The 21,705-nt window shown below is 47.7% G+C and overlaps 1 protein-coding gene across 1 annotated transcript in view; it reads right to left on the bottom strand.

The window, feature by feature from the left end:
- The window catches only part of Spt5 (Transcription elongation factor subunit Spt5), a 47,292-nt gene that overhangs the window by 8,120 nt on the left and 17,467 nt on the right, over window positions 1-21,705 (bottom strand). The window contains exons 13-19 of the mRNA XM_084576082.1: window positions 19,649-19,718; window positions 10,985-11,110; window positions 10,207-10,332; window positions 6,883-7,084; window positions 5,145-5,250; window positions 4,657-4,793; window positions 3,527-3,805 (exon numbers count right to left, since the gene is read on the bottom strand). Of these exons, the coding sequence (XP_084432208.1) occupies window positions 3,527-3,805; window positions 4,657-4,793; window positions 5,145-5,250; window positions 6,883-7,084; window positions 10,207-10,332; window positions 10,985-11,110; window positions 19,649-19,718 (1,046 nt within the window). The remainder of the gene's footprint in view (window positions 1-3,526; window positions 3,806-4,656; window positions 4,794-5,144; window positions 5,251-6,882; window positions 7,085-10,206; window positions 10,333-10,984; window positions 11,111-19,648; window positions 19,719-21,705) is intronic.

The following is a 21,705-nucleotide window of genomic DNA, read 5'->3' as shown; positions in this document are numbered from 1 at the left end:
CAGAGTGCCCGTGATGGCTTGATTGCACAAGCCACGCCGCGCTTGGGGCGGGCGTCATGATCGCAGCAGCTGACCGCGTGCTTTCATTGATTCATACATGCAGAATAAACGACTCCCGAGAAAAAAAAAAAAAAAAGAAAACTGCCGCCGGTTAACGTCCGAACAGCACAACGATAAGAAAGGATGACTCTCAAAAAAAAAAAGAAGAGAGAGAGCTGCCGCTTCTTAACGTCCGCAGGCGCCATAGCCTAGTCAGCCAGCCGCCGCCGCGCGCAGAGGGTTCGCAACACACGCTGGAGAAAGCGTCCGACGTCTCTCTGAAAACAGGGTGGGCTAGCTTGGCGCATGTGTAGCGTGTGCTGAAGGAGAGAGATAGCTCGGCAAAAGAATGGGCACACCCACGCACATGGCTTGCAATGGCGCGCGGGAAACAATAACTGCAGATGCGCGCGCCTTTGGGGAATGGGCGCGGCGCTGCCCAGACCAGCCGTCGCCTCTGTTGCTTCTCATTTCTTCCGCGCATGGCTTGAAAACATCACGCGGCAAACGGCCAAGGATGATGCGATCGTCTTTGGGGAAGGCACACTTTCCAGTGCGTGGTGCAGAGTTCGATATATCGAACGACCGGTGAAATTAAGTTCGATATATGACGCGGCTTTCCTATACTTTTACATGGGATTTTCAAGGGGATATTTCACGAGTTCGATATACCCAAAATTCGATATATCCGGGTTCTATATACAGTTGAATCCCGCTATAACGAAATTCACGGTGCACGAAAAAAAATTCGTTCTCGTGGAACTTCGTTATCGCAAAAATTTGACGTGAAACGCAGAAAGAATTGCCCAAGCAGCAGCAAAGGCGTTTAATGCCAAAAATCTGTAAGCTTGGTTTGCTTACGCTTCACGGCGAGCAACACCGTCACGCGATTTTCGCACTCGGTCAGCAAACCCATTGCAACATCGTCGTCTCGGACAGCAACGAAATTCCTGATGACATCAAAAGCGTCCATCACCTGTACGGCGGTTGCCGCAGCCGGCGCTTCCTGTACGTCGTCGTCTTCTTCATCGGAAGAGTCCTTATCATTCCGGGCAGCTTTTATGATCTGCTCATCACTCACATCTTCGTGAACAACAACACAAGCGTCAGCGCCGATGTATTCGTCGAGCTCGAGATTAGGCGGCACGGTTCCTATTTCTCCCAGCGTTTTCCAGGCGGCCGCGATCCCCGGAGCCGGTGACGCCTCTTCGTCGTCGTCTGTAACGCCTGGTGTTAGGCCAGCAGAGTGTACGGGTCGACCTTCGGCAAATCCGGCGTGCCTGAAACAGTTCACAATTACTGAGCGCCCCAGTGTGCTCCAGGCAGCAGACATAATCTGCAGTGCCACGTACAAGTCCACCTTCGTGTCTCGGCCGGTTTCAGTGTTAAAAAGCAGCCGCTGAATTAACCTCCCGCGGTAAGCGCGCTTCAGGCTAAGAATCACGCCCTGATCGAGAGGCTGTAAGACAGACGTGCAATTGGGAGGGAAAAACCTCAGCTCCGTGTTAGTGAGCTTGACTTCGTCGGAGTGATGCGCTGAACAATTGTCCAAAAGCAAGCAAACTTTACGGCCCTGCCGCTTCATGTCGCGGTCGAATGCCATCATCCACTCGGTGAAAATAGCGCGGGTCATCCATGACTTGTTGTTCGCCTTGTACTGCACAGGTAGGCTACGAGTTCCCTTAAAACAGCGCGGCTTGGCACTTTTGCCTATGACTAACGGCGGACGCTTGTCCAAGCCATCCATGTTTGTGCAAAGCAGCACTGTGATGCGTTTTTTGCTGTGTTTGCCGCCGTGACAGCGCTGCCCCTTGAAGTCGAGCGTCCTAGCCGGCAACATCTCGTAGAATAGCCCGGTCTCGTCGGCGTTGTAAATGTCTGCAGGCGCGAAGTTGCTTAAAATTCCGGCCATGTTACTCGCCTTCCAAGCAGCTGCTCCGTCCACGTCTGCTGACATTGACTCGCCGCACAACACTTTTCCAACAATGTTATGGCGGGCCTTGAAACGGTTTAGCCAGCCAATGCTGGCTTTAAAATCATCAATGCCAAGTAGGCATGCATAGTTCAAGGCTTTCTGCTGGACGATGCTTCCGGACAGGGGGACGTTGCTGGCTCGTGCTTCCACAAACCACGCATGCACTGCTTTGTCCAACTCTTCATGGAGGGGCCGCGTCACCTTTTTGTGCTTCGAGGATGTGCCTGAAGCAAGTGCCATTCTCACGCTGTCCTTATTGCCTAGAATCGTTGACAGCGAACTTGCAGGAATTCCGAAGTCTTCAGCAATTGCCGCTTTCTTCCTTCCGCTTTCTGCTTGGGCGATTATTTGAGCTTTTTGCTCAAGGGAAAGAGTTTTGCGTTTTTTCACTTGCGTTGCCATCGTGTCCTGCGGATGAAAACTCGTCGTTGTCGAAGAGAAAGGCAGCGAGTGAACAACGCGACCACGACACAAAGCCAAAATGGCGGAACTGCAATCACGTGATTTCATGCTTAATGTGGCTTTGGATTTGACTTGGACTTCTCGCCAATAAAACTAGTTTCGGTTTCGATTTAAGAACGCGAAAATTTCGTTGAAGCGGAAACGCTCTGCAAAAATGGTTCGTTGTGCAGAGAAATTTAGGCCATTAATTCTTATAGGATACTCGCGGGGAATAAAAAATTATTCGTTGTCGCGGAAATTTCGTTGTGGCGGTATTCGTTGTGGCGGGATTCAACTGTAACCGGGTTCGACTGTAGTGCGTCGAACGGCGACGGCGCTGAAGTGAGAACTGTTGTGTTGACGTGTGCACTGGTCTTCTGGAGGTGTGGTGTTCCCGACTGTGGAAGGTGACTCGTCACACTCGGAAACGCCCCGTAAAAGATTTATAAGTAAAAAAAAAAATTAATGAGTAAACCAACAATGAGATGCAATAAGTCTGCTCCGACTAAGCATTGGTAATCTTCGAATCTGATTTCACATGCTGCCTCGACTTCCATGGGGTTAGCAGTAGATGAAGCCCTTGTCTATACAGTGAAGGTGGGTGGAGGCTCATAGATGGGAGATGCATATTTACCACTGCGTACCTGAAAAGGCCATCCCTTCCCCCCCCTCGCTTCCCTCCCTCTACACACACGCACACTGTCTCTGCTAGCAGAATAAAAACCCTGATCACATGCTAGCAATTAAAGGAAATGTCATTTGATTCGCGAGTAAGCTCTATTTCTTCCTGGGTGCATATCACGCGCACAACTCTTCCCGTTTTGCTCACCTTTGTGACTCTACATAACGAGAAGTAATCCAAACAGCGCAGAGGACAGGACAAGGAGCAGAAAGAAGGTAGACCTGTCCTTGGAGTACTTCTCTTTATGTATAGCCACCAACTCGCTGAATCTGCCGTTGTTCTACAGTTTGTGAATTTACCTGAAGCTAGAATGGTACCATACAGCAATGAGGGTGCAATAAAGGTCCTAGGGGGTTATATCATCACAGGACCATGCCAGTGCCACTCACGCTGGTAGGCCGTGGGTGAGGGCGAGTAGCTGTGGTCGGAGCCATACATGCCAGGCGTCTGTGGCGTGAAGGGCCCCTGTGGTGTCTCGGGTGCCTGGTACCCCGGTGTGGCCGGCTGGTAGGAAGGGGACGGGGAGCCTTCGTCCAGGTTGTAGTCCTCCAGCTCCGGCCTGGCTGGTGTGTTGGAGGCCGTAGGGTCCCAGGCGCCGTGCACGGGCGTCCGGCTGCCATCGTGCAGGGGGGTCTGGCCCCCACCAAAGTGGGGGGTACGGCTGCCCGCTAAGAACAGAGAGAGGTGGGCCATAACTTTAGGATAGCCAACACAGTAACCACAATGGTAATTGTGAGGTAGTAGACCATTTTACAGCAAGAGCTGGGTTCCTCGGAGCCCTTGGGGTCCTTCATGATGCATGCCTCAACCCCTTTTGTTTACTCCTAGTACGTACCACACTGTAAAAGCTTATAAAAGACTGGCTCGCCCCATATATATAGCCCATTGCCATTAGCTGAGTACGGGCATATTCTGAGGAGCCATGCATGGTTGCCTTTTCCTTTGCCCCTATGTTTACAGATTGAAAAAGGAGGAAGCCAAAAGATGGATTTGCTTGCTCTTTTTGAAAAGCATTAGGGGTTTCAAAAGGCATGCCTGGTGAAGACGTCCATAGAGCAGAGGAGCTCAAGAATGTAGGAAAAGTAAGGGAGGAGGAAAAGTAGAGAGAGAGGAGAGGATAGAAGGAAGGACCTGTACTGTGGGTGCAACTTTGCTCCGTTTCACAGATCCACATGTAGTACAGTGTGGCAGCTATATCTGGGCTCTCGCGCAAGCAGCTTAGCACCAATAATCATCCGCCTTTTAAAAGAGCTAGCCGACCAGTGAAAACAAGAGAAGCCACACACTGTTCTCCCTCTCCAATTAATGCAGTTCCATGCCAAGGAGGTTCTCGAAAGCCATTAGAGAAATGACAATTAGAATCTGTGGCCTCAAGGTCTCATCGCATAAAACAGTAAATCACCGAGTCCCTCATACTGCAAGGTGGCAAGTATTCCTGGGAACCAGCTGTAATGACCGCTCGCACACTGCATTCGCAAGGTCACCAACGAAGACAATTGAGTAAACTGCGGGCACCCACCTTCGTAGAGGGGTGTCTGTGACCCATACATGGGTGTCCGGGAACCACTCTGGTACATGGGTGTCTGGCTGCCACTTCCATACATGGGGGTCCTGTTGTACGTCGAAACTCCACCACTGGCACCCTTGCTGGCACTCCTGGTGAGGGAAAACACACAAAAGGGTCACACCAGGTGGCAAAATACGAGAGCTGGATGAAAAACTGGACATTTTTGAGTCGCTAAGCTTCCTTGTTTTACAGCAGAGTCTGCAGGTGTCATATATTCTTTTTTACCAAAAAGTACAAACACCCAGCTACATTTTTTTTTTCCCTCCTTTTTAGAGACAATAGAAAGCTTCATTTTCAGCCTTTTAGAAACAATGCACGTGTGCTACGAAAACAGACTAGCAAAAAAGAGCACAAGATGCAACGAAAGGCGAAAAACTCAACACTTGAGGAACAAGCAAGGTAACGAGAAAAAAGAAAGAAATATCTCCCTAAAAACTCACCCAACCACTGAAATACGAGATCTGTCCACGGAAATCGTCTGGCATTTCGTGTGCAGCTCCACCCTGGCCGTTGTCTCCGTGGCATCTTTGACAATGCCAATGTGTCCTGGAAAAGCCAAGGGTGAGATTGAGTTTTTTCAAGTTTCAGCCACTGAGCGCAGCTCATCACATACAAACCCTTGAGACAACCTTCGAACTCGGACTGAAAACAGCACGCGGTAAGAGACATGCATCTCTCACTGATTTCCATTTTTTACGATAAGCAAAGAGTTCCCAATGCAAACCAGCTACACATAAAGCCTTTCGGTTCTCTCCTACATGGCGGCCTAAGTGGTGTGGAGGTGGCCGCACTGTATGCTAAGCCTACTCCTTTTCACTATCATTTCGTCAAAGAACTTGATGCCTGGAATCGCAAGACAAGGGCCATTTTTGAGTGCAACTGGCATTGAGTGAGAATGGACAAATAAATTAATCAGTAATATAAAAGCTGCTTTACGCCCAGACAGAAAAAAAAAAAAAAAAAAAGCGTAAGCATGTTGAACGAGTGGTCATTTTGCAGCATGCATCTAATCAACCAATTTAAATTGGTGTTCTAAGGAAATGGCTAGGCTCTAGCCAACCAAAGAGCCCCCAAACAGACATTAGCATGAAATACAGTTAAGCCCACTTATAATGGTCACAGTAATAATGAATGCTGGCTTATTAAATATAAAGGTGCAACTAACACAAAGATATCTATTGGAGCTTGCACACCACGTCTCAGATGAAACAAACAACTGCGGTCACAGCGCTCGGTTATAACGAATGAGGAGACCCATAAATACTACCCCAAAATTCAAAACTAAGCTTCTAGACTGTGCAGAGATGAAAGATAGTCTCCCAGCTCCAGTGGTACCTTTTTCCCTTACAAAAACAAAAACAATAAAATATGCATAGAATCGGCTGTAAACCATTTGCAAACCGTGCCCCAACAAAATAGAAAGGCAACTGGTGCGTGCTAGTATGATACGTGGCAAAAGCGTCTAAAACAGAATGAGAAATGTGGTCAGCGCAAACAGAGGAAGATTCGAAAAGAAAATTACTTCATATGGGCAGTCATCAACCAAAGATAGCAATCTGAGAACTTTTGAATAGCAGTCACAAAGTGTGCCTTGATCAAGTGACAACTGCGTCGTCTGCACAGCCAGATCCCGTGCCTGCTGCACTGCTGTGATATGCAGACAGTTTGCATCACACTGGTGTCTAGCAGTGGACAAGGCGTACAATTAACTAAGGCTAAAATCAGACTTAAGGTGGCGGTTTTCCGGTAAAACCCAACTTCCCACATATTTTCAAAAAATAAATGCCACTTTTGCATGGCAGTGTCTGTTTGGCTGTAATGGGCTGAGTCCATTTGCTACGAACTTCGGATACAACGAATGCTGCAAGTGTAACTTCCAGGCTTGTTTTCAATAGGCTCGACTGCATTCAGCATCACTTCCTGCCACTTCATACCGCTCCATACTTTGCGCAGTTATGACACTAACAGCAGATATGCACTACCTCCAAAGGAGGTTTGAAGCCACAATCTGCAATCTGAAAATTCTGGCTCTCTCCCGCCATTCTGATGACTTCCAGTTGCCGAGAGTTTACTGCACATTTTCCACAAACAAAAGTCCCTTCTGCCCCTCCGATAATGTGTCTAATACCACACTGGCCGTGCTAGCAAGCCAGAGTTTGAGAAAGACCGTCTGCTCACCCTTGTAAGGGCCCTGGGTGATCTTGATGGTCTGGCCGATGAGCTCGCTGTCTCGGCGACCTCCACGGCCCCTGCCACCACCCCCACCAAAGCCGCCTCCCCGGCCTCCTCCTCCACCTCCCCCACCTCCCGAAGGGTGCATGGGGCTGGAGATGCGGGGGGACAGCGGGGTGTAGCCACCCATGGTCGGGCCGGTCGACTGCTGCAGATGTTGGAAGCAGAAGCGGGAAGTTCCGAGAGTTCAAACCAGTCATGTATCTTCGATACTATCTTTAAATACATTTTGTGTATCAGTATCAGGCATCGAGTGCTGAAAATGAAAGTATCGGAGTATCAGTATCGAAAATACATTTTTGATGTATCGTGCATTTTAACGATGCTCGATACTCCGCAAAATATTGAAGCCACTGTTTGTCAGACATTTGGTAGACGGCACTCACTCAGGCGCTAGTACAAACCGGGAGGCATCTTTGCTTGCAGTGCATCCTGATTTCCCTCCTGCTCAAAGTTTCCTTCAGATGCCCCGTATCCTTAGCCTCCATCTATCCCTATTCCCTTTCATTAAAACTGAAGGAGCCAATGGTAAGTAGGTGCTCAAGAGGTTGTTTACTTGTGAGCACCGAGTGCATACCACGAAGCCACTAAGCCGTTAACAGACACGCAGAAACAAAGAACCAAATCAGAAGAAACAAGAAGTAGAAACCACGCAGACTTCTTCCCTAGCTGCTCTCCCACCCTTTGCAATCCGTCTCCCTGTCCGCCTCTGAAGCATGTGATTCTGGTCAAGCAGCATGCTCAGTGTGCTGACGAACGCAGTAACTTATGCACGACCCTAGCTCATGAGGCCCTTGAGCTTCGCATGTCGGTTTTGCTTGGCGGCAAGAACATGAGCGTCTAAGGCCTCAGTCGGCCACGATGCAGTTGGCTAACCGCCATTCTTGTAGTTTACAGCGTTTGATTTCAAACAAACACCTTTTTTTTTGTAACTGCGCCGGGAAGAAGCTTCCACTAAGCTTTTTCTGCAAAAACTATTATGTCTAAAATATCAAGAAATACACAACACAAAAGCTATGTAACAGCACTTTTCCAGCACATAGGTTTCAATAACAAATCCATAGTCAAATAATTTTTATGCTACAAACATTTCAGCGAAACGTGAATAAATCTTGCGAAGATCCCCTTGTTTCATAAAGCAATAAACTGTTAAAATGTTTTTGAAATATACGAATTGATTGACATCATATTAGCTACTCTCTCTTAAAAAGAATGTTTCTTTCTTTTATCTAAACCAGACTAAGTTCTCGAAAGGAGCTAATGAATCTTGACTTTGTTAAATACATTCAAGATCACCGAGTCGACGCGGCTATGATTCACTCTTATTTTCCGGTAAAGGGCCCCTTCACCAAATATAACAGTGCGGCGTGCTCGTCTAATTATATAGAGACGCTTTCCTTATTTGCCTCGATTACAGAACGCCCACATCGCGGGACTATTTCGGAACTCATAAAAACGTTCAGCCATTTTATTTTTGTTCTCATCACAAAATGCGAGCTTCAAATGTCGGCTATCGCACTAATATCAAAATACCTGCTCAGTTGCCCAAGAGCACGCAGCACTAAGCCTTGTAGCAAAGAAAAAATGGAGGGGGCCATTGCAAAGTAACGTGTAATATATGAAATGGAAAGCAATAGAAGAACTTCCAGATTTAATGTAGCCAAGTGCTCACAGGGTGGTTCGTATGAAGAACATTAGCTGAAAGAAATTGTTTGCTAGGCTGCTTGTGGAAATTTTGTAACCCTGGCTTCAATTCGATGTCAAGTTGTGACTAAGGTCAGCTGCCCAGACAGCGGAGCTTCAATAAATCCGTGCTGTCGGATTCGTTTAAGCCCTTTTAGAGAAACAAAAACTGCGATATAGGTACCACTGAAACTTCTAGAAACCATGGTAAAATTTTCCAGCTTCTCTAATAATACGTATTACTGCCTTTATCATATTGGGATTTCAGAGATGTATCGAAGATACAGTATCGAGTATCTGTATCGGAAACCGATTTCGCTTTTGTATCTTGTATCGATATCGGAAATACAATTTTTCAAGGTATCGAGTATCGGTATCGAAGATACTTTTTTGGAGTATCTTGGCCAGCCCTGGCTCAAACTGTCCACATGCTTTCCTCCATTTTCCTCTCTAATACCCCAACCACATCTGGTGCACTACTAAAAAATTTACTCACATCACAGCTCTACTCTCCCATTATTTCATCTCAGACCTCCCATTTTGTGACAAAACATCCATCTGCAGGGCCTGATCACGATGCCTCAGTGGAACCCCTTCCCATTCATTAAAGCCTTTCCTCATGCCACATCAACAGCTTAGTGCTCCTGATCAACTGTTTTGGAGAAAGGCAGACACGGCCTGAACATCGTTTATGCCTAGGCTTCAATCTCAAGAATTATTGTTAGCCCCATGTATTTTACTCTGGTGGTGGTTTAGTAGTAGTTGCATCCTGTTCCCCTTTGAAAAAATGGGAATGCCAAAAAAAAAGCATGAATGCAGTGAACACTAATAAAATTTCTGTAATGAAGCAAGGAGAAGATAAAAAGCCAAGATAAAAGTATAAGATAAAAAAACTCCTAAACCTCTAACTAGTATGCTGACTGTGCAAGGTTACACAAGCAATGCAGCCAAAAAAAGCTTTGCACTGCACCTCTACTAATAATGTGATTCGATTAAGGCTTCAAAACTTCCAAACAAGACCTACCAAACCAATAGAACAGAGTGAATGCAACTGCAAGAAATACAAATATGTATCGGCAAACCATAACAATACAATAAAGGAAAACCTCTATACTCTGTTCAAAAACCAAAACTGTCCTATTTCGGCAATTAAACTTATTTTTAGCAGGACAGGCTGTGTAATGCAGGTCAACATGCCAAGCACAAGCTTGAAGCTTTAAGCTCGGTAGCACTGACCACAAGCCAACTTAGTGTTCCATGTGATACTCAGCCACAGTGTATTTGTACTGAGGTGGTGGTTTGTGGGGTTTAACGTCCCAAAGCGACTCAGGCTATGAGAGACGCTGTAGTGGAGGGCTCCGGAAATTTTGACCACCTGGGGTTCTTTAACGTGCACTGACATCGCACAGCACACGAGCGCCCTGCTTTTTGCCTCCATCGAAAAGCAGCCGCCGAGGCCGGGATTCGATCCCACATCCTTGGGAACAGTAGTCGAGAGGAGTAACCACTGCGCCACCCCGGTAGGGCATTTGCACTGAATTCGCACTGAGGGCCGTTGACGAGTGAGTGATGCCTGACAATGCTTACCCGCGTGCTGCCAGCCAGCAGCAGATGCCTTGTCTTGCAGACAAAGATGCCTCCGTTCTCGAGCATCATCCGAGAGTGGAGGAAAGCGAAGTTGCGGAAGATGTGCTTCACTTCTCCTTGTCGCCCCTGCATGGGTGAAAACACACAGAACACGCACGGTCCACTCGCAGCCAATGATTGGGGACAGAGTGAGAGCAGACACTGCCAGCTCCTATAGCCGACTCCTTAAGCAAGAACAACTGGCGTGAGTCGTCACAGTGCCATCACAGCACCGTCACAAGCGATTGGGGAAAAGAAAAACCTGACGCAGACTCAGAAAGCAGTAGGTAAGGAGAGTACACTAGGTACGCTCGGCTACCTGAGCCTGCTTCACAAACTGGCCAAGCGCTGATGTAAGATCTGTGCTAAATTGAATTTAACTGGGCACACTCAACTAACCCTGCACATGTATTGCAAGGCTTTGGCTGGCAGACCAAGGCGACTGATATACTCAGTATATATATTATAGACAGTTCAATCAACCTCCTAGGGGACCTCTGGTCAATAGCTCAACACGAAGTTCACCACCAGCCATAGCGCCTTGATTGCAGGACAGAGATCTCAGGTAGCCTCTTGCTAGAACTATAAACTAAAACCAACCAAAATTACAAACTAAGCACTGTGTTGCATAAACTACATTCTATTGTGTGTGTGTTCTATTGCACTCACCGTCCCAGCTAACATGAAAGGCTCCAACAAATAATCCACAGAGAATTAGCATTCGCGCAAGCTGCCTCACCGAATGTGGCCCATCGATGACCTTGACGATGTCCCGGACCTGAATCTGATTCTGGTCAGAGTCGAGCGCAACCGCCTTGCGGGCATCACACTTTTTGGTCACCGACTGATGCTTCACCTGGACAACCTGCGTTGCAAGAGAAAACGATCACAGCAATGAAGTGCACACCACAAATGTATGCAAGACAATAAGCAGGGAATGCAGCAAAAAGCAGCATCGATGGCAGAACTGTCACACTATGAAACATCCATTTCTGGCGATACTACCATCATCAGCGTCCGCAAGACTTCTTATCATAACCAACTACACCAACACAGCAAATGACAGGATACTGTAGCCTCCCGATCGCCCTTTTCAAATAACCGCTGCCTATCCAGGAACAGTTATCACCATGTCTTTTACCACAAGGGGGTTTCCAAACTGGATTCCACCTCGGGCTGCTTATATACTCCTTGATATTCTACATGCATCGTTGATACTGGCTATGCCTACAGGCAACACAAGTGCCAAGCAAAAAACGTCTTGGAAGGAAGTCGAAGAAGAAGTATCTTCCTGCTAAGGTGGCTTCATCGCTCCTCTGAAAATTCTTGCCGTTCCTGTAAGCACCTGTCCTGTCTCCAGAGAAGTGGATCTTCTATTTCCGAGGAAGCTCCAGACGTCCTCTCCGCGTCAGGTTGCGAGACCTCCGGCGCATGCTACTCATGCATGATTGCAGCTCAGGTCGGCACGGAGGCTAGGCCTAGTGCTGCCGCTGCCACGCTGGCAGAGGCAGCTTCGCCGGAGTTGCTCGCTGCAACTCCTGCCCTGCCGTCGACACCTCTACCTGACCATCGGCCTCAGGTCCAGCTTGGTGCTCCCGGTTCTTCAGCACCAGCGCCCATTCAGCCTTCCCAAAATGGACAACAGCCCGTAAGTGAACTGTTCTCTGGGCGGAGCACGGCTATGGCCACTCAGCTAACACGACGAGATGCACATCCAACAGTGCGTCCTGAGGAGACAAGCTCTTCAATGGACCTATCGGCTCCACCATCCGTATCAACGAGCACCCGTGCGCCTCACAAGCGTCCTTCGGAAGATAATCAACCGAATTCGTCCTCGGCAAGTGGTGGCTATCAAGGAAAGCGCTCCTGTTTAACTATCGAAAACCAGGTTGCACCTACACCGGGATCGTCATCTTATAAAGTGGCGATTAAATCTCTAGCCAACAAAAGCCTCACCGATATACCAAACAGGATCATTCAGGCCAACTTGGACGCGTGTCTCGGAACCAGAGGTTTTCGGGGCTTCACGGCAAGGAAGAAGTCAAACACTATAGCTGTGTGGCTCCCGACACTTACTGCGGTGGAACGTGTCCAAACGCTTAGTTATATTTCAGTCACAAGTGAGATCTCAGTGCCTGTGCAAGTGTATCTAGTTGAAGGCTCCGACTTGCAGCGTTGCGTTGTTTACAACGTCGACATAAACGATGATCAAACCACCCTTCAACGTGAGCTGTACTGCCCAACGCACCGAGTCATACAGGCCCGACACATAGGAAAGGGGCGTTCCTGCATGATCACCTTGCAAGGCCCTCCGACACTCCCAGCTTGTCTGTACTACTACGGCTGCATATTAAGGCCACGGCCGTATAAACCGAGTGTGGTTTACTGTTATAACTGTTTTCGGGCAGGGCACATGCGCAAATCTTGCCCCTTTGCTACTGCTGATGAAGGTGCGTCTGAAGGAAAAGTTACGTACCGATGCGGCCTCTGCAAATCGGATGACCACGAGATAACATCTCCAAGTTGTCCGACAAAGCAAAAGGCAACGCAGAAGGCTCGTCTTCGGAACACTAAGCGTTGGCCAATAGAGGACATGACACCGGTGCAGACATCCAATCGCTTTGCAGCTCTTCAGTGGGATGATGACGAGTGGCCAGAGCTTCCTGAGCCCGCTTCGAATGCACCTCCAGCTAAGACAAAGTCTAATGATACGGTGCTCAAGAAACGCCGTCGACAACAGCCAATACAGCAGTGTACTGATCTACCAGACGACGATATGGCTGTAGTGGATGAGCAAATCAATCGTCTCTTAGCAGAGGTCTCAAAGCTCCGACAACACCGCGAAATGCTTGCTCGACGTCGGCGAGTTACAGAAGTAACCGCCAAATCTAGTAATTGCCCAACACAACCGCCTTCATTCCGCACAACAGGGCCATTTGCTGCCTCTTCCCAGTGTACCACAACGCCCAATGATAACTCTGCAACATCGCTGCTCCGCTATATGGTCAACCAGTTATCCAACCTGACATCTGTGATACTACAGCGCTTGGACTAGCACACAAAAATGGCGAAATCCGGTCGTCCTGGTGTACTACAGTGGAACTGTAGAGGCATTTCCACGAAGGTTGCCGAGCTCAGGACCCGACTGCGATTTAACAAGCTTCGGGTGTGGGCTATGTTACTTCAGGAAACGAACGCCTTACCATCTATTCCTGGCTTCAGCGGCTACGTGTCTCCTTCAATGACCGACCGTCGCGTGCAGACTGCTTCTCCCCCGGGAAAGGCGGCGATATATGTTGAAACGAGTATTCCTCATGTACGCCTTTCTCTCGAAAACTGGTGCACATCATACCAAGAGGTAGTAGCTGTTGCTGCGAAATTTCTGAAAGGAACCGTTGTTCTTGTTTCTTATTACGTTAGACCAGCTGGAGGCGCTTCTTCCCGTATTAATCTTGGCTGGTTATTAAGTGTTCGTCGGCAATACCCCGGGTGTCCAATTTTAGTCGGAGGCGACTTTAACGCCCCTCACCCAGATTGGGGGTATCCGACTGCAAGCCCTCGTGGTAGGCGTGTGCGGGACGCCTTCACTGATGCCCTGTTTGTTCTGCTTAATCACCCTGGGACAGCAACACGGCCTGTGCGTCATATACATAGTGCTGCCTATGCTCCAGACTTGACGTGGTGGTTGGGCGCAGGAACTCCCTCATGGCACATGGAGCCGGACTGCTGGGGAAGTGATCACCACCCTATCCTCATCGGTCTCCATCCCTCCCGCCTCCGCCCTTTACGCCGCAAATGTTCTGTGATAAACTGGGACAGCTTTCGCTCATGTCTCGACAGTATGTCTTCAGATTCGCCGTCACTCCTTGTTGACCGTATACAGAGAGCACTAAACAGCGCTACGACTACTACCTGGATTGATGTAGGTCGACCGGCACCAGATCTCGGCCTGCTTAACTTGTGGGCAGCCCGCCGTCAAGCTGAGCTGGCTGCTACGCGAGACCCTACTTCGGGGCAGGCACGTACACGACTGAATTATCTTACCGCGAAGGCTCGGAGATATGAACGCGATCTATCGCGACGCCAGTGGCATGCATGGTGTGAACAATTTTCTGATAAATCATCGAATGCCTCACTATGGCGAACGTTTCGTGCAATGGAACATGGTCGTCGTTCTACTGACGCAGCAGCAACAGCATGCTTTGCGGCTAATCTGTCGCCGGGTGATTTCGCCAAAGAAGCTGCTCGAAAATTTTTCCCAAAATACGATATACTGCCTCCTTCAGCTGTAAACCTTAATTTGGCAGGTATCCCTGCAGACGCATGGAAATTACCAGCTGCTGCCGACACAGATGGAATTGCGAGCCCCTTTTCGATGTGCGAGCTGCTGGCTGCAATTGACGATGCGAAACGGAAAACAGCGCCCGGCCTGGACAAAATTCAGTATGAGGTTTACAAAAACCTCAGTACTGCTGCACTTCCTCAACTACTAGACACCATAAACAAAGTGTGGCTTGATGGTGTCGTACCCGAGAGCTGGAAAACCGCTGTCGTGATCCCTATTCCCAAACCTGGGAAGCCTCCAACGGACCTCGCCAACTTGCGACCAATCTCCTTAACATCAACGCTTTGCAAGCTCGCAGAGAAAATGCTAGCCACACGACTTTCTTGGTGGCTTGAACAGCACGGTTTTTATCACCCTGCTCAAATTGGATTTCGTCCATACATAGGTACAGAGGACGGGTTGGCTGTCTTGGCCTCAGCAGTTCTGTCATCTACCCGCAGCCGCGATGTACGTACCATATTAGCAATGGATGTTGAAAAGGCATATGACAACATCAGTCATGCTGCAATCCTGAATGCCATTGACATGCTCCATCTCCCTCCGAGAGTACGCACTTTTGTCGCATCATTTTTGGACGGACGAAAATTTGCAATACGCCTCAGCGGTGACACTGTTGGTTCATTCGTTTCACTACGTGGCGTGCCCCAGGGATCAGTATTGTCTCCGACGTTATTCAATATTACTTTCATCCCATTGGCGTGGCGCTTACATGATATCCCTGAAATCAAGTTTTTGCAGTACGCAGATGATATCACGGTATGGAGCACTCACCATGATCTTCTCACTCAAGAGGCCGCCCTTCAGTCAGCATTAGACGTAACCTCTGATTACGCATCCTCCATTGGCCTTCAACTTTCTGTGTGTAAAACTTCATACACGTCAGTCGCCAACCGCTGGGGACGCCGTAAACTTGCCTCAAATCCAATTCGTCTCTCTCTATCAGGCACCCCAATACAAGAAAGTTCGAGCCTGAAAATTCTGGGCTTAACAATTCACCAATCAGGATCAGCGACTGCTTGGCTCTCTCAGGCAAAAAAGCAAGCACTTCAAACTATAAGTTTAATAAGAAGAATTGCACCTAAAACGGGTGGCGCTGGCTCGTCTGTTGCACGCCAGTTAGTGAGGGCGGTTCTGCAGCCCCGTATTGTTTATCAGGCCCAGTTCCAGCATCTTACAAGGGCACAATGGGATCGCCTTGAAGCCGTAAATCGAGAAGCTATGAGGACCATAACATGCCTTCCACGAATCACACCGGTCGTAGCTTTACAGGAGAATGCGCAGCTCAACACCATCGATGAACTGGTGCAGCAGCGCCGAGATGCTCGCAGACTCAAGGCCACTTTGTCACATTCAACGCAAGCACTGAAGGCGTATGCAACGTCACACATTATTCTTCAGCCACCTGCGCCAGTTCTCCCTCCCTGGAAATTTATACAGTTAGGAGACAACAAGCCAACTGACATCCGCAGACCGACGTCTGCCAACTCTGCATCGTTGCTACGCCAGAGATTTGAAGAGCAAGATACTAACCTGCCTCAAGATTCCATAGTAGTGTACGTAGATGGAAGCCTGCAAGGCTGTGAAGCCAAAACGGCAATCCACTGTCCACGGAGACCTATCCTGAATCAGACAACTACGTTTCAGCTTTCAGAACCACTTACATCTTTCTGCGTTGAGCTTGTGGCAGTTCAAGAGGCACTCTGCTCCTTGACTTCTATAACCATGCTCCCTACAGCCCACATTGTCATCCGCACTGACGCACTACATGCAGTACGTCAGCTCCGACGTGTCAGCCGCTGCCCTAAAATTTGCCAGGACATCCACCAGCTTGCGGCGCGCATCCCACAGTCAATACGCATTGAGTGGGTCCCACGGGATCTGCTGCCTTCCCAAAGTCAAGCTGATTTTGCAACCCGCCTCGTGAACCAAGACGCATCAATCCCACGGCGTCTCGAAGTCGACGACGCTACCCTCCTTTTGTCAAGAAAGGAGCACCTCCGGCGCCGCACACGTGCACTTATCCCTCCGTGTGCGATATCCCTTCCCCGCGGTCTCACCCGTGCAGAGGAGGTTGCGCTTAGGAGGATCCGGGTCGGTGTTGCCCTTACACCAGCTGTAACTAGGACGTGGTCATACTTCCAACACTTATATCCACGCCCAGGATGCCCGATCTGTAACAACGAAGATGTCGAGGCCGACATCCACCACTTGCTGTGGGACTGCCCAGCACTCAAGCCAACACGAATCCGGCACCTGAGAATAGCTGGCCTTTCAGCAACCAATCCTGCCTCATACGTCACTTGGACGCAGGGACCTCATCATCGCTCACTTCTGGACTTCATAAAATCAGCCAACCTATTTCCATTCATTTAATCATTTATTCATCCTTCATCTCATAACCTACTGATGCCCTGAGGCAATAAATATCGACTTTAAAAAAAAAAAAAAAAAAAAAAAAAAAAAAAAAAAACGTCTTTAAATTGCTGGCAACACTGTCACAACCCAAAAAGAAAATCTGTCCTCAGATCATGTGCAACAACCGCTTTTATTTTTTTAGCTTTAAAACTGAAAAAGAATTAGGCAACTCAAAGCAATCACCACAGAGCAGTGTTGTGTTAAAAAGGATGGCCCAACGCATGCACCAGGCCACTCTGATTTATAAGTTTAGGCCGTAAATTCAAATAGCATGTTCTGAAACCTTTGAACCCACTGTTCTCAGTTCGCACTTTTTGCAAGGGCATAACTGTTGGGAAAACTATCATCTCCAAACTATTTCGGCAAAGGCTGCTTTCAAGGTGGTCTCTGGACTGGTTGGTTGGTTTGTGGGGTTTAACGTCCCAAAGCGACTCAGGCTATGAGAGACGCCGTAGTGGAGGACTCCGGAAATTTCGACCACCTGGGGTTTTTTAATGTGCACTGACATCGCACAGCACACGGGCGCCTTGCTTTTCGCCTTCACCGAAAAGCGGCCGCCGAGGCCGGGATTCGATCCTGCGTCCTTTGGCGCAGTAGTCGAGCACCGTAACCACTGCACCACCCCAGCGGGGTGTGGTCTCTGGACTAAAATTTTGTTGGGAATAAGATAAGATTCTCTTTCTATTTTTTATTATTCTCTAAGATAAAAAGAAATATGAAATATGTGATATAAAATAACAAAAAAAAGTTCGTTTTGAAAGCACTCAAATTTTAAAAAAAATGTCATAAAGAGCACCAATTCAGCCTTATCCTGCATAGTGAACTATCTATAAGTTAGCTAAGCACGAACGGTTAGTACATCTTCATTAGTATTGAAATGATAGTTTTCCTAGGCTGACACACTTAATTAATCATTATGACACCTACAACTTTTTTTTTTTTCTATTTGTGCTAAGGTGATGAAATTTACTCTAATATGAAGAAGATAAGCCATCCCTGAAAACTTTATTGAAAGTAGTAAAATAGTTCAAAAGTTGACTCTTTAGCCCCGCATACCTCTTAACCCTTTCTTTCACTGTCACGAACATACTGGTACATTTTCGCACTTCCCCTTACAGTGTCACCGACGTACCGGTACGTTCTCTATCGTGAATTAAAAATTCCGCGCCTGTGCGCGAAGCTGGCGCACTTGAACAGGCTGCGCCATCAGTCAAATCTTTCTACAAGTTCATATTTTCGCCTCACGTTGTGTTGGTGTGTATATACTGAAGAGTGTAGAGCGACCGCGCCCACCCCCGCCACCTTCTTTACTGGGGGGCGCGGTGGCTTCGCGCACTACTCAATCGCGCTAAGCAATCATGCGGCGCACTTTTCGCGGCGCGTGTGTGCGGTTACGGGTTCAAAGGTTGTTCTGCCATCTTACACGTTTGCAGGTTTTTATTTTTATTCTGTTGGCGTGTCTGCTACGACGCGTCACGTTCAGGGGCTCGCACCATTGCCTCTCCAATAGGTCGACACATGACATTTTATTTGTATAGCAATCATAATAAAAAATAAATCGCTATGCTCCTTCCCTGATATGCTCGTCCCCTGAAACCAAGCCAACACTGGGGGTGCGTCACGGCCAGAAACGCCCGACAGCGAAAGGGTTGAGGCACTTCTTCTTGAAGCTCCCTTTTTGACTGCCTACTATAGCCATCATCATCATGAGCCAGATTATAGCCACTGCAGAGTGAAGACCTCTCCCATATGACTCCAACTAAATTGGTCCTCTGCTAGATGCATCCACCTGACCCCTGTGAACTTCTTAACCTGATATGCCCACCTAACTTTGTGCCCCCCCCCCCCCCCTCGCTACGCTTTCCTTCACTTGGAATCCCAACTTGGTTCCCTTAACGACCATCAGTTATCCTCTTTACACTACGTGTCCTGCCCGTGTCCATTTCTTCTTGATTTCAACTAGAATGTCAGTAACTTCAGTTATTTCTCTGACCCACTCTGCACGCTTCTTATCTCTTAATGTTACCCCTACCATTTTTCTTTCCATAGCCCTTTGCATTGTCCTTACCTTAAAGAGAACACTCTTTGTTAGCCTCCACGTTTCAGCCCCATAGGCGAGAACAGGTAAGATGCAAATGCAACTGTTGTATACTTTCCTCTTGAGCGATACCGGTAAGCTGCTAGTCATAATCTGTGAGTACTTGCCAAATGCACTTCATCCCAATCTTATTTTCCTGGTTATTTCCCTTTCATGGTCTGGATCCAGATTTCATGGCCTTTTATAGTACCCGTGGTCATTCCATTAGCCAAAACATCCAAAAATGCTGAAGCCCTGTCATGTTCACCTTAACCATCTAGAGGATTTGGACAAACTAGGCTAGTTGCAATCCGAATGTCATTTCTGGCTCCAACAAGTCCAGCTCATCACGTGTTTAGTGTCACTCTGTGTGCAGCTTGTTACGATCAGGCGGCTCGTTCAACAGAAATGTTTGCTCAGTCCAAAAACGGTGATATGGGTGTAAACAAACATTACGGCTCAAATTTAGTTTTTGAAACATTTCCTTTAGCAGGTGAGGGGCAGCCCAATGGAAGGAGCTTTGAAGTGAAGGGTTATGACCCCTGGAAGGATCGAGGACAGCTCACCTTGCCATGCATGTTGAGCACCTGGAAGTTTTCCTTTTCCAGTCGCACGATAACGCCCACGGTCTGTGGGCTGCACAGCAAAGTGCCAAACAGTGAGTGAAAAACAGCCCGGCAACCCACACGCTACTTTTGTAGCACTTTGCACGCACAGAGTGAGACAAGCGACAACTCCTGCAAGACTAACTTGCACAAGTTCAGGATCTCTGACATGCAGTCATTGTCCGCAACACACAAGTGGCATCACAACAACACAAAGGGTAAAGCAGGCATACTACAGAGAGCAACCGCTCACAACCCAACTGATACTAAGATAATGCTCAAAGGAGTACTATCTTATCTCCATTGCTACACGTGGTCTTCTTAAAAAAACCTCACGATTACTGAGCCGTTTCACAAATACAGCACACTCCGCCATGCTACGTATAATTACTGTAGAAAATAAAAAATACAAATTTACAGCGTTCCAAAAAATATTTGCAACTAGTTAAATTCATACATTACCGTATTTACTCGCATAATGCTCGCACCCCCAAAATGGGTGTCAAAAATATGAATTTTTCTTTCCTCGCATAATCATTGCAACACCAATATTACCACCGTGAGAGTCGTCAGCCAGCAGTAACAAGCGCCATCTTTGGAGCGCTACTGAACTTACCTGGCCTCGTGTGCACGCACTACCAGGCGGCGATAGTGTGCTAGGGTAGATCATCATTATCATAGGTTATGCTCGTTTTTTTCTTTTCTTTTCTTTTTTTGCCTCCATGATACAGTAGCTATTATACAAAGGCAACAGAGTATTCTAGCCTCTGTATCCATGATGCTCGCAGTCGTCGCCATTTTGCGGGGTGTCTCCTCGTCTCGTCATTGTTCCTTCGTTCCATCCGTGTTCCTTGCATTGCTCCATCGTCTACTGTGTTCTTGTTGCAGCATCGCAATGGGGCGGTACGCAAGTTATACAGCTGCATTTAAGCTGAAAGCTTTCGAGTACGTGCTACAGCATAGTAACCGCGCTGCCAGCAGGCACTTTGGAGACGGCGATTGCAGTGTCGACACGGACTCGGATAAAGTCTCTGATCAAGAGTAAAACTGTATGGACTGCTGTGAGCATTATACCACGAAACACGAGGAGTGATGAGGCTATGTGCAGCAAATAGTGTTTTAGCAATTTGTGCTTTTGGCGACCCTGTGCTTTTATAACAAGGGTAAGTTCTGCTTGAAAGTAATATTTTAGTTATATTTACAATAGCTGGCCTAAGAATCCAGATTTACGTCTCTTTAAATTTGCTTTTAGCGCTCCAAAATGTCTGCTCGAAAATTTTCCCCACATAATTATCGCACCCCCCAACTTAGCATCAATTTTTCGCGAAAAAAAAGTGTGAGCATTATGCGAGTAAATACGGTAATCCAGAACCCTCTCTTAGGGGTCTCACAGAGCCAATGAGATCTACCATCCAAAGCAAACTAAACAAGCAAGCCAAAGCATCAGAAAAGACGCAGATGTTTTTGCATCTGACAGAATTAATGGCTACGCTCAAGGCTCGCAGCGCATTCCACACAAATGGTGATCACTAATGTCGGTACTCGAGAGTGAGGCTGCAGCTTGCGCATATGCATCGTCTATAGTGGCATGAGAGAGTGTTCGGAACACCCGAAATTCTTCAGACTGTATGCAATGCACTCTGGTCAGAGAGTTTTAAGGATATGTATTGTCCCAAAATTCATACCAACTTTTCACTGCGCTACCATCCACAAAATGTCACTGTCGCCCATTTAAAATAACTTTTCTTTTAGTGTTACGACAGACAGCAGCCCAGATAATGACAGGCGACGTCAATGAACGCTCATGATTCTACACACAAAATTAATGCGGAGAGATTTTAAGGTTCACTTCTGTTTTGTTATGCCAGCAAGTGTAGCTACAGCTTTCTTGTGCAAAGACAATGCCCACCAAGAAAGTAGAACTTTGGACTTGTTGATAAGAAATTCCAATTCCACAGAAGGAAAAGGAAACGCAATGAATGGGAAACGAATGGGTCCCTTTACGTGTCCTCTTCTAT

The sequence above is a fragment of the Amblyomma maculatum genome, chromosome 8, assembly GCF_055883805.1.
Source record: "Amblyomma maculatum isolate TAMU_Amacu chromosome 8, ASM5588380v1, whole genome shotgun sequence".
Classification (NCBI taxonomy): domain Eukaryota; kingdom Metazoa; phylum Arthropoda; class Arachnida; order Ixodida; family Ixodidae; genus Amblyomma; species Amblyomma maculatum.
The sequence above is the reverse complement of the archived record's forward strand: the minus strand, read 5'-3'. Positions and strand labels throughout refer to the sequence as shown.